At 49.8% G+C, this 13,467-nt stretch overlaps 2 protein-coding genes across 2 annotated transcripts; one reads left to right on the top strand and one right to left on the bottom strand.

The window, feature by feature from the left end:
- Positions 1–847: 847 nt before the first annotated feature.
- Positions 848–2,786, top strand: FIESC28_05135 (uncharacterized protein; the record flags this gene model as incomplete). The annotated part of the gene is made up of 6 exons (XM_031159282.1): positions 848–1,491; positions 1,710–1,923; positions 1,988–2,021; positions 2,074–2,132; positions 2,434–2,498; positions 2,738–2,786. The coding sequence occupies 6 exons, from the start codon at positions 848–850 to the stop codon at positions 2,784–2,786; spliced, it is 1,065 nt and encodes a 354-aa protein (XP_031016639.1).
- A 2,563-nt stretch (positions 2,787–5,349) lies between these two features.
- FIESC28_05134 (uncharacterized protein) lies at positions 5,350–7,215 on the bottom strand (the record flags this gene model as incomplete). The annotated part of the gene is made up of 2 exons (XM_031159281.1): positions 5,350–6,370; positions 6,434–7,215. 2 exons carry the CDS (start codon positions 7,213–7,215, stop codon positions 5,350–5,352), a joined length of 1,803 nt encoding a protein of 600 aa, XP_031016638.1.
- Positions 7,216–13,467: the final 6,252 nt, after the last annotated feature.

Raw genomic sequence — 13,467 nt, 5'->3', positions numbered from 1 at the left:
ATCTCTACTTCCAAGACGTGATAGTTCGTGATTAACATGATACTACCTACCTAATGAAGGACCCTAGATCCTTGGCTTTGGCGGGGAATACCACAGATAACCAGCCATGACCAGGTGGACAAAGCGGCTAAGTTACCTATTAAGTGAGATGAGGGGTTGAGGGGCATTGTCAGCTTCCAGGTCGTACTAGATATTGCTTATTCGGACAATACATAGGCTAATATTAGCAACCAAAGGGTTTTGTTACGAGGTCACCGTGATGCCTCCTGATACTACAGTATTATCTTGGATAGTTCCGAACGAGGATATAACCGTGATATCCATGCGCAATGCTGTGACGTTTTACATCATAGATAGAAAGCAAGATCAGCAACTGAAGGTATGGACGCTACCACATTTATTATACTGGATGATGGCCCTATCGTTCCAAACGAGACAGGGGCTGCTGATCTTAGCAGTGGCGCTTACAGTCTGCCTTGAGAAGTAGGTCAGGCCAAGTACCTGCATGTCATATCGTACCTTGAAAAAGAGCGCGCAAAGCCTCGACTCAGCCTCAGCCCGTTTGCGGTTGTCAAGAAGGAATGAAAGAAGCAACGATCTTTTAATGACACGCTTGCGCTTTGGGTTTTGGATTTTATTGAATCTTGGTTACTCTATTCTTGCTGATCATTGTCATTATTCCCTAATTGGGACCAATTCTTTCGCGAATCGCTTGTGTAGATCCTGCCCTGCCCGTGAACGGACCCTTTCATCTCCTGTCAGCTACTCTACAGGACAGTAACTACAGTACCTAATATACAGATTGCAACCCTGTCGATTTCCCTTCAGTAAAGGACAAGTTGCGAAAATGGGCATACGCGATATTCTCAAGAAGAAAGACGATCTTTCAACGGGTCAACCCGCTGAGAGAGAGACCGTCGATCGTTTGGCAGCTCCTGAGTTCACAATCATTCGTTCCGACACCTCAACCCAGGAGCGCATTTACCCACCGTCTATGAAGTCCGTTGACAATCTGCATCTCGCAGTCCAAGAGCCCAAGGAAAGAGAAAAGTCGCGACGATCTCTCGATGTCTTCCGCTCCGGCCGTTCACGATCTAATTCTGAATCGAGTCAGACAAAGGAGAGCGGCGCCCGTCGTTTATCGCACCGTCTGCGCTTAAGCAGAGCGCCTCCATCCTCCGAGAACGTCCCCGAGAACCTACCAGATATCATCACATCGACCGATGGCCAGGATGAGTCTCAATGGGAGAAGCGCGCGACTATGCTAGCGGGTCAGAATAACCGCGCGAGAAGCAACAGCAGGCCGGGGACGCCCTCAGACAGCGGCCAAGGCGCGGTTTCGTCGCAGAAGATCGATGAGGATATTCAAGAGGCTATTCGTCTGCACGAGGCAGGAAATCTGGAGCTGTCGACGCGCATGTTTGGGCGGCTGGCTGATCCTCAGGGAGCCAACAACCCGTTGAGTCAAGTCCTGTATGGTCTTGCTTTAAGGTGAGAACAGTGGTCGAGAAAAAGAATTCCAATGTCTCGGGTAAAGCGCTTCGGTTGATTCACTGCAGGGTTTTGAGTTTGGGGCGTTTCGCAAAACTTCAAACCCTGCAGTGACGAACGCACAGCGACGACCCCCAGACATCGAACCATTATCACACATTGAATGAAGCAGATGCAAATGGTTGTTTCGAATACTAACCCAGGCTGATGTTGTACAGACACGGATGGGGTTGCGCACCAGATCCAGAGGGCGCTGTCAAGTTCCTCTCAGCTGCAGCCTCCAATTCGGCCTCAATTGAGCAAATGGCCCTCCAGGCCGGCATGAAGAAAGGCGGAGCTGCCAAGGGAGAGCTTGTCCTGGCCATCTTTGAGTTGGCAAACTGCTTCAGACATGGTTGGGGTATCAACAAAGACGCCTACGCCGCCAAACAGGTCGGTTTACTGCACTCTGATGGATCACGATAGTGGCATTGGAAGCTAACCACTCGCGATGTAGTATTATGAGACTGCAGCGAATTTAGGAGACACTGGTAAGTTGTGCAGCTATGACACGAGCAAACAAAGCCTAACGCCATGTGATAGATGCCATGAATGAGATTGCCTGGTGTTACGTTGAAGGCTTCGGGTGTAAGAAAGACAAGGTATGTTGCACCGTCAGCCATCTCTTCACCATATCCTGTCTAGTCAGTTCAAGTCGATGTCTGTACATGAGTCGCGCCGAAGCTTTCTGCTCCGAGGAAGACATTCTCGGTGAGCCTGGCTTACTTGATTCGTCCAAGTTACCTCGCTGCCCAATATCTTGCACACAAACTCAGGCATCGACACTTGCTTCAGCAGCTAGAGTCCACCTCTAGGAGCTTTCTTGAACCGACGGAAGCCCTAATCCACCACATACATACATACAAAGTCCGACTTATCACATGAGGCTGATATCCTGTACAGTTCGCTGCAGCCCGGTATTATCGACTGGCCGAGAAGGCCGGCAACAAGACACTAGGGAACTCTTGGTAAGTCCAAAAAGTCCACACGCCTTCAACGGCCTGTCTGCATCTCTTTTTTCTTCAAGACTGGTTTGTGGCGGTCTGCCAGGTCGATAGGCTCTCGTCGACTCCGCGATGCTCAGGGGACCACAGAACCTCGTGCGACGAGTGGCGGTCTATCCATTGGCGTTGAGATCTAAAGCTACCTTATGCAACGTACGATCTGTAAAATGGAGCAAAACACTGATTCATATATTGTGCATTAGGATCTGGAAGGAAAAGTACGACACTCCGGGCGAGGGCAGCCGCAAGTAGTGCAGCAGAGGCCTTGTGCTACTGCATCCAGGAGGTGCATCTCCGTGAGATGATGCCGTGTAAGTCAAATTATCGAGGAAGAGGAGGATTCATCATTGTGATGGGCTGATGGGAGGGGTCTTGTGGCTCGCCACCAGGCGACTAGACATTGTTTTATAGCGTATTGGATATACTGTATCTCGTTCTTGTAAACTATCGAATTACACTCGTATATAGTCTTAGATATGTGTTGCCAAGTCTAAACACGATTGGGCGGGACAACCTGCGGAAACTTGTGTGTGCTTGTGTCTCGTCAAGATGCTATTTATTGAGCAGATATCTAGAGTACAGGGCGCATTTTCCCTCTGTGACTGGGTGTACATGTTGCAGCGCCTTGTCGCATAGTGTGAAGTCTTGTGTTATATGTATCGGTTAATGCGAAACTTGGCATAGACTATCGATAACTTCAAACCTCTCACGATGATGCGTTGTTGTCTCTTGTCTCTTTCTCTCTTTCTCTCTTTCTCTCACACCAAACGCCCTCGTGACGGAGAATCTTACCTGAGCTGCCATTGATGCCCAACTTTACCGAGCAAGCAGCTTTGCCGTCTTATTGGATGTTATTATTGACTTGTGCGGCCTGTAAATGCGGCCGGGTCGGGTCGGGGCCCGCATGATGACGATGAACCGTGCGCATCACATCACAGATGATCAATATCGATTCGTCGCTATTTTATGTTGTACTGTTTGATTATCATTATCAGTCCGAGAATGAGGTCACCAACATGATCTGACAACGTTTCAGAGATATGGAGTCTCGGCCGTTGATGAACCTTAAAGAGAGTTATCATCAAGGCCCCAATTGGGCTCAATAACAGACATTAACAGAACCCGGTGCAAGGTTGGTAGCCGCCATCAAGGTTCAATGGTACAAAATTCACTTGAATGATTGGGCATACCATAGTTTGATATCACATCTCATCTGTGTATTTTTGAGGCCGCGAGATCATTTCTATGATCATCTGCACAAGAAGTGAGGAGGTTAGAGAAGATGACCATATCCTCAGCTTCAGCTCAACGCCCTGCAATGCGATGCGATGCACTGTATTCGAGACTCGATCGATGCAAGGCCAAGGATTCCCCACGGTTATTCAGCCATAGTGGCGCAGCAATGACATATAATCAGATCTACGGATAGAAAGTGTATACACCATCGGCATCAACATGAGGCCTACCACTAGATACTAACTAGATAGTTGACAAACATTGGGATTCTATCAAATCAATACTAGACTAGGACTGCTGTAATCGGGTCATCTTATCACTCTCAAATGCCATATCATATCAAACTCCCAGCCTTTTCCCTCTTCCATCCCTCTTCGCATCCCGTGCCGTCCCAGCGCCGCGCATTGGCAAGACATTGTCTTAGACAAGCCACCATCTCACTGTCCCTCACTCTGACACCCACCACTCACAGCTTCAGCCTATAACCGACCGGTCTGCCACATGTCTCACCTTGTTTTCTTCCAATCCTGGTTTTGAAAAATAGCACCCGCTCTGCTTCCTTCTTTGGCCTTGCATCCTATGTCAGCCTAGCAAGGACTCTACTCTGAGCATCCGACTCGAAATCTTGATCTGATCAGCCATCGCCCTCAAGGCGCAGTTACATGTTATGACATAGTAGCATTATGTTCACGAGGTAGCATCAACACCATCTTTATCAATGTCACAGCCACTGTCACTGTTGGGTTCAAGTATGATTATGCTATAAGAGAAAGCTTCTTAGTTCAATGTTAACTGCATAAACACTATCTCAATATCATCCATGTCATAAATATCGTACACAACTGACCAGACCACCTGGGAATGGAGGTTGCTTCAAAGAATCGAATAAATTTCAAATAAACAAATAAATGATCACCGACGAGCTCGTTTCTTCGTCATCATTGACCATTTCAGTCATTGTCGCCTTTCGACGTATGCCAATTTCCATCTTCGTGACAAAAGAAAAATCATCCTGTGCCTCCATATTCTCTTCCATGCACCGCGATAATATACAGACTCTGATGGACTGGGCCCTCATAGAGTCTGCTTGCTTTCTGCTGGCTTCTGTTTCGCCGCTGCTTCGACCCCCAAGTACCACATCCACCATCAACAACACACACCACCCATTCGCCATTATCCAAAGAAAAAAGAGGTATCCAATTTCGAGACAAGTCAAATTCACACAAAACAAATCAATGCACGCTCGCTTGCTAGATCCATAGGAAATCAAAAACGACTCCGAAATAGGAAAAGCCACAAGAAACGACAAATGGAAGACAAAAAACCATCCGTTTGGGTGCGTGAGCAACATGTCTGAAGTGCGCGAGAGCGACATCGAGTATATGGCAGCTCATCCCCGTAAAGAGGAAGGAAAATAGCCGACTTCAAGGAAAAAGTTGGACAAAAGAAATAAATAGTAGAAAGGAAAAGTGTGTAGTCTCAGTGGGGGCTGCGAGAGCCGTGAATTCGTCATCGTGACATTTTTAATCTTTGATTCGTGTCTTCGTTCATGTTCTCATTTCGTTGCATTGCTGCTCACTCATTCTGCGTTGTTGCACTCGGACACCATTTTCGCGAAGTTGCGCACGACATCGTTGGGGATCTGGTCCCAAAGGAGAGAGCGTGTGTAAACATCGGCTGCATCGTTTTGTTTGTTGGATCGCATCGCTGAAAGTGCTTCGGCCAGGTTTCGACGTCCTTGGCTGGGTGAAGACTTCTCAGGGGCGTTTTGGAGGAAATCTTGAGAGTTGACACCGTTGTATTGGGCGGCCGACAAAGAGAAGATCTGCTCGTTGGTCTGCTCCTGGCTTGGCTGAGTCAATGTGTCACCAAGCTCAGAAAGCATCGAAGGTGCAACGCCGTCCATCATCATGTCATTCATGGGGATGGGGTTGCCCCAGTTAGCAGCACCTGATGGCTGAGGAGGTGCCTGCAGAGTAGCCGACTGAGAGTTGACGCCAGCATCCTTGAGAACGCTGTCGAGAATGTTGGCCGAGGCGACCCTGACGTCCTCGGAAACGCGAGGGATGGCCGGGGTGGAGCGGCTCGAGAGAACGAAAGCGCCGACGAGGAAGAGCATGAACAGAAGACCACCCTGGGCGGGCTTGTCGCTCTCGGCAAAGGGGTTCTCGTTCTTCTTGACAGGGGCAATAGCCATCTCTTGCTTGACCTCAGGCTCGACGGGGTACTCGTTGAGGAAGTTGGATGCGTCCCAGGCGCCAGGCATACCCATACCGTCCATGTCGTCGAAACCGGATGAGAAACCGTTGTCGGCGGCCGACGGAGCGGCATTCTCGAGTCGCTGGACGTGTTCGGTCAGAACACCGACCTTCTTCCTGAGCTCGCCAGTCTCGATGGTATGAGTGCGGATCATCTCCTCCTTCTCGAGGTTGAGGTTCTCGATGTAGTTGGTGTATGTCTGCTTCTCAAGGAGCATCTGCTCAAGCTTGGCGCGGAGATCAGCCACCTCTTCCTCCATCTCGTTGATGACAGCGGTGTACTGCTTCTTCTCATCCTCCAAACGCTCAGTGTGTTGCTTCTTGCGTTGCCTTGAGTCAAGGCTGAAGGCACTTAGTATCAGATCATGTAAATCTCCAATGTTTATTTAGTGGGGCGGTACTTACGCTGCCTGTCGGTTGCGAAGCAGTCGCTTTTGTTGCTTAAGCTCCTTGATCTCTTGCTCATCAGTAGATTGTGAGATGAGATGGTCAATGTTGCTGAGGTTTCGCTCGGCCGGGATATCAAAGCGAGCATTCTTCTTACGAATGCCATCGCCTCGGCGCATCTCGTTGTGTGAGCGGATACCGGGGCTGCTAGGGCGCATCTTGTTCTTGTTGATGGGTTGCTGAGGGGTCATCCACTCTTTCTGGGGAGAAGTGGGGATGGACTGGTTTGCACCGGGGAGCGATGGGAACATGTTGCCAGGGTTTGTGAATGGTGTCGGACCGGTCATGGGTCGCTGTTGGAAGAGAGGAACACCGGCGTCATACTCAGTCATACCGTCAAAAGGATGCAGAGGAGTGCAAGCACCGGAGCTGGGTCCAAAGGCCCAGTTGGCGGTAGCGTAGGCATTGTGTTGAGTTTGGTCGAGGCCGCGCATGAAAGGGTTGTTGCTGTGCTGGTCCAGGAAAGGGTTGTTGGAAGGGACGGACTGCATGTCGACGGAGTGCCAGTCCTCTGTCTTTGGTGAGAACAGAGGATGTTGTCCAACGGCGAAGGAGTCTCTACGGCTGCCGGCCATGGGAGGCGATAGTTCTAAGCCGGAGTCGAGTGTGTTGTGATCAAGAATGCTATCGTCTAGCACACTGTTGTCTTCGTCTTCGAAGTACTTCTGTGCGTGTTGGGTATCCACGGTTAGAGAAGCTGGACGATAAAATGGTTGTTGCATTTGAAATGTTGAAGACATTGTGAAGAGTGAGGGAGTGTGCGGATATGTAAGATAGACGAGGAGGTGGGGAAGTTTTAAAAGAGACGGCGGGAGAAGGCAAGGCTGTAAAGAGAAAATAAAGCCAAGAAGGGAATGATAAGATATGCAATCTTGAAGATGGGAAACACCAAATTCAAATTGCAAAATCGAGATCAAGGTGAAGTTTGAGCACACAGAGGCACAAGAGGGAAGCGAAGAGAGGTTGGGGTTTGAGGGAGGGGCGCGGCAAATAATAAAGTACCCAGAGCGATAGAGAGCGCTACTAAGGTATCATCATATTTTTTTTCTGCTTCCCCTTCCTTGCGCGCGGGAGAGTCAAACAATTGTTTGGTGGGCAGCAGCGCAGCGCAGACTGCAGCAGCGGTGAAGGGCGAAACGGGGACGGGTGTGTATTTTTGGCAGCCTGCCAAGTTTTTCACGCACCCAGCAGTAGCAGCGCTTTCCTCACTTCCTCACTGGAGGGAAGGGAAGGAACTGGGCAGGACAGGACAGGGCAGGGGCGTGTAAGGTAGAGCCTAATGCTAAGGCTAAGGTGAGGTGAGGTCGGGTGCAGGTGGGCTTGAGGGTGAGAGTGAGAGAGAACCTGGAAGGAAGCCAGAAAACCCGACCTTCCGTGCTAGGGGTGGGGTCAAGTGCCATGCCATGCCATGCCAGGCCAGCAGTAGGCCCATTGGAAGGTGCAGTACAGAGTGTGACTCAAAGCTCGGTGCAAGATCGGGGGACAAGGTCGTACCTCCTCAGTATTGGGCAATTCGCGTTGTGACCAAAGAATGGAAGGATGAAGATGAATGATGATGGGAGAAACCGCCTGCTCTCTATTTTGATACACAAGGCGCAGCAAAGGTAAAGATGTGGGCTTTTTCCCCCTTTGGCCCTGAGTTTATTTTGCACACGCTTATTTCGTATTGGAGATTCCAAAAAAAGAATTGACTAAATCCTTTGAATCCAATATGAAGGCGGTAAAAAACCACTCGATAATGGGTATGCGATGATATGACGGGAGGCCGGAAACTTGAGCGGCCAGAGCGGGAAGGGACGGGAATGGCGACAAGCTCATAGGCAGGTACACGACTAGAATACCGCCAAAGCTCGATGGAAATCGACAACAAAAAACAAGAGAAGCGCGCGACTGGAAGCTGGAGCTCTATCTGCAAATGGATGCAGTATAGCGCTGTGCAGCAGACCCAGACCAGACGGCGCGGCGCGGCGCAAAAGGGACGATGAATGACCAAAAAGAGGGCACACTTACAACAGTGGGAGACTTTTGCTGCGGGATGGTGTGGGCTAACCTTTTGGTCTGGTCTAGTAAGGCCGACGATGATGTTGGAGATGGATGATATATATGGTAGATGGGTGCAATTGAAGAAGTGCTCTTGATTCAAGTATGCGACTTGGATGAAGAGGCAGAGATGATCGATATATGATTCTCAATGGAAGTTATCAAGTTAAAAAACAGACTACCACTTTGGGATCAGAGCGAGGACCATCTTCGATTATATGTACTCTTCCGGGGCAAACAATCGGCAATTGCACGCCTGTGGAGCAGGCATCTTGGACAACAACGGCGATAGAAGCACGACCATGACAAGGCATGTACATAGTAAGGCAAGGCAAGGCAAGGCAAGTCTTGGTCTCGTCGACTCGCAGCTCGCAGGGTCGAGCAGGGTATCTCTTAGACGGAGGATCATGAATGGACATGACCCACTAGTGGCCCGGCCCATGGATGGGGCCGTCTCCCTCGATATGGATATTGGAGGGCATCTCCGGATCAATAAGCATCTCAAATTCTAAGCTACATAGATCTAATAGGCGCTCTATAAATCAGGGGCGTAACTGGATCACGGTACGATACAGTGGCTAGATTCTCTCTATCAGACTATACGTGAGAAGAGAGAATGAGGGAGAAATTGTATCAACCGATAAGATAATCAGCCACTCAGTGAGCATCAGAACGAGCATGCGTCCCCATCGATTTAGCCGTTTTACGCAACATCCAATGCCAATATGGGAATAAAACCTCAGCGTCGTAGAAGATCTCTATGGGTGTGGAGGCGTAAGTCAGGCCTGGGGGGCCTCAATCGACCAGGCAAACTTGGGGTCCAACCAGGCTGAGAATTTACTGAGTCTGGCACTAACATAGCTACATACACTACAGTACTGCACATACTTAGACTGCAGAATAGCAGAGGATGAGACGAGAGCGGAATAGATTGATGAATCCTCTTCTCTGTCCATCGCTCGTCTTCCAGGTCAAAGTCCACTTCCAGCTTCCAACACGGCCCGTCATTGGTAGTCAGTCATAATGGCGGTGATGAGTGTCGCAGTGCCCAGCCAAATCTGTAACAACGACTCCATATCAATTATCGTTGTGGTGGAAACCAGAGATACGTAACAGTCGTCGAATGGAGGACAGCATCTCCGCAGAGAAGAGGGAGACTGTGACGGCTACACCACCATGGAAGTCAGATCCCCAGATGCAAACCGGCCTGCCGTTCCCTCCACGGAACGAGGTTAGTCTTACACACCAGGCAGGGGGATATTCCTCATGTGTCATCCGAGCTCGGCCATAGAGAAGGATTGACATGACTACCATTCGTCCCTTCTCGTCAGCCATGGAGCCCGTGTGAACAATGGCAGCGGCGTATGCTACTGTTAGCTTCAGATACGGGCCGTCGTCACTTGACCGCTGCTCCCTAGTTATCCTGTAACATTCCGTATCGTAAAATAAGCTCGGAGTCCTAGGTATTTCCCCTTAGGCCGCCATCGGTTCATGCAATGGGCGGTGCCCTCGAGTGATGAGGCCATCATCGAGCGAGGCTTTGCTATGGCTATCGACTAAGTCTGTGATATTCTTATCCCTTCACATCGCCTAGACTGGCCACCATCCCAGTAACCCCACGCTTCTGGGAGCCAGTGACAATCGCTAAGTGGTGTCATGGCTGTGCGCTGATGCGGGCTTGCAAGGGTTTGACAAGCATGGGGGGGAAGCTGTCAGGGTTGTTTACTACCGGCGCGACAAGCAGAAACAACCAAAGAACGAAAAGAACATGGCTTACAACATGGTATCAAGAGCCGCTGAAGGAAAAAGCAAAATGCCATTACGTCTGGGGGATCTTTCTCAGCACAAACACGGCACAACCCCTGGTAGCAAAAGCGCGATTGGGACTGGATCTAAGTTAGCGACGGGAAGCCATGTGCTAAATTTGATACTCCCCAGGTTGGGTTAAGCGTCTGCCTCAGATATCGACACTTGTGGTACGTACGTAGCAGCGTAGCTCGAGACGGTCAGAGACTCTTACTCAGACTCGCGATACCATCACATCTCATTAAACAGCTTCAACAGCTAAACTTGTCTTGACAATTTGGAACAGGACTAGCCTCGGGCGCTGCTGGGCCGGCCCGGACGCCTTCTGTTGGTTGCAAAAAAAGCTCAGCAACCTAAGACTGGAATTCCAAGACGTTGGGCACCAAAACACGGACGCTAGTCCTCAGATGCTTGGGCTTTAATTCTGCATCGGCCGAGGGCCACTAACAATAATGGCAGGAATCCTATTGCTCAGCTTGGTTACTTGTGGGGTAGGAACGTGTTAACGTGCCTTCCTCAGTACCGGTGGCTGATGGAAGTGGAAGGACCTCGACGGGCTAGATCCGATGCCCTTGCCAAATTCAACGAATTATTTTCCTGTATGCCCGGTTCTCCTTCAGTTTACAAGGCAACGGGACAAAAGACAACACAACACGAAACATCAAGACTTAGACCGCGTTCAACACCGCGTTTTCTACAGCACCTGCTCCATTTTCAGGAGCTACACTACGCCTTCTTTTGTTCTAGCGAAGCAACCGAGACCCTTCGGCCCCAGCTGCGCCAGAGTACACGCCATGGCATTATGGATTCGCCTCACAAATGAGCATCTCGTCTGGCTTCATCCCCGCGCCAGTTGTCCCGTCCACATGTCGAAAATCGCCCGTCATCAGGGAAGCCAGTCCTGGTCCCATTGATCCCTAGCTGGATTCGACAAGCGAATGTATGCAATGCTCGGTGATAGATCTGAGATTTCTCGGACATCAGCTTAACCGAGCTGAGCGCAGCAATTGTCTTGCGCCAAAGCTCTGACTAGAGCAAACTGTTCATCGAGGATCACGGTATAGCATCGAATACCTGGATGCCGTAGGCAAAATATCTGGCTCTGCTACCAAGCTGCTGGACCCTGATCACCATTGGATTTGGCAAGTGCCGTTTGTTGATCATTGCAGACAACACCACAAATCCCATTATCTCGCTGCAAGAATGCCGTGTATCACGTCTCGAGCATATACAATGGTCCGATTCACCTGCGGCATCGCCAATAACTCATCAGCCAAGAGATAGTTCTCTTGATCATGCACTGATGCTCCATCACGGTGGGTGGCTGGAAAGACGATTGCGATCATTAACTTGCAGCTTCCACTCGCTCCCACATGTGTCCGTATGCACGCCCTCTACAGCCAAAGTCAGCCACTAGGCTCTCGAGCCTGAATCACGGATCCACTGTGCTTCATGGTCGCATAATAGGCCGCTCATGGTGTTTCTCTTTTGAGCACTTTGTTTTGTCGGTGTGTTACGCGTGCGCGTCCTTTACCTAGTCGACCAAAAAAAAGTCAGACACCTTGCTATCACGTTCCCTGCTGACTTGATCTTTGGCAGATCCTAGATGCTCTAGCGTCATCGCTTTGGCTGGTGAATGGCCCAAACATCGTGAGCTCGGTCTGCATTCGGATCCATGCCCCCGAACTCATGGACCCTTCACGCGTGAAAGACAATACCACGCGTGCGACCATGAAGTAAATTTATGTTGACGCATCTCTCTGACAGAACGTATCTCATGACGTAGACATGGCATGGTGAGCCTTATCCAACTTTGTCCAAATCTTTCTAACAACGTCTCAGAGCTGAGCTTCGTATAGGACCCAGTATCATCGAGCATGCTTCCTTCGGCATCGTCCATCGTCCCATATCAGCTGTGCAAATGATTTTGTCACAGTCGAGAACTTTCGGGTTATGTTCCGGGAGGGTCAAGTTGGGTCAACGGCCAGCGCCATATAAAACTGCCTAACCTCTCACCATAACCAATCATTTAAACAAGGCGAGAAGTCTTTGCTGCTTCATTCGCCCAAAGGGCTGACCTTGCTTGGCCTGCATCGTCCCTAAACTGCCTGTCCAAGCAACCAAGCTTGCACCCTGTGCATACACTTTGACCGATTTTGGTAATCCATATCTCAAGTGGGCTATGCAACACCCGCAACGACTCGGAACGTCTGAAACCTCGTCTGTGGCTCTTGGGACGTATATCTCGGCCATCACAAGAGCCTCATCAATCTAGTAAACCGACAGGATCAACGAGACAGGGTCCGCTGCGACTCTGAATGACCTTCTCGTCATCGCGCTACGGGTGTTACCCACGGATTCCGGTATGAATCCGAAATGAAAGTCACTTAGAGCCGTTGCTCAAGTGCTTCAACATGTCTATTGGCGAGTATCAGATACCGCTATTATGACTCGAAGGAAACTGCGATGTTCGGACAAACCTTACTGCCCCCCATGCCAACACAGAACCTCGTCAGAATCAGTCGTCGGTTTCAGAAGCACATGTCTTTCTGCTCCTTGTTCCAGCACTGCGACATTAAATCAAGACTTCGTAATTCCCGTGTTATACGCCACCAACTCAACACAACCGAGAGACACCGGTATGCCAATCTAAATGGGATTTTCGTACATGACGCAGCCTTCCAGGGTCTTGACTCTATCAACACAGTCCTATACCCAAGATATTGCTGTTTTTCGGCCCTTGATCCTGGTTACTCGCGAGAATCTCTTCGCCTCGAGTTCACCGAGTGCCAGGGCCATGTTGCGCTGAGACCATCGCTAATAGTCCAACCCATTTATTAAACTACCTAAAAGCAAATAATCGATTTAATTCTCCCGCATGGCAGGCATCCAGCTCGATGGCTAGCGATTTGGTTTTTCTTACACCCCAAGAGGCGAAGCGTGCCTCCCAAACATGCGGTCTAGGCATCCCTGTCCAAAGTTGGGTCCGCGCTCACACATCTCGAAAGTGAAGAGATTTTCTAGTATGGAGATCCACTGAATGGAGATTACCGGTTCCAAGCAGTAACGTTCTGAGCATCCTGTAAGAGTCAGCCTTGACAAATGTTATGCGATCTCACAAGGCTGTGGCTGGACGTTGCTGGAGA

This window comes from Fusarium coffeatum, assembly GCF_003316985.1.
Source record: "Fusarium coffeatum strain FIESC_28 chromosome Unknown BRIP53273_contig_111, whole genome shotgun sequence".
Taxonomy (NCBI): Eukaryota; Fungi; Ascomycota; class Sordariomycetes; order Hypocreales; family Nectriaceae; genus Fusarium; species Fusarium coffeatum.
This window is presented reverse-complemented; position numbering and strand designations above follow the sequence as displayed.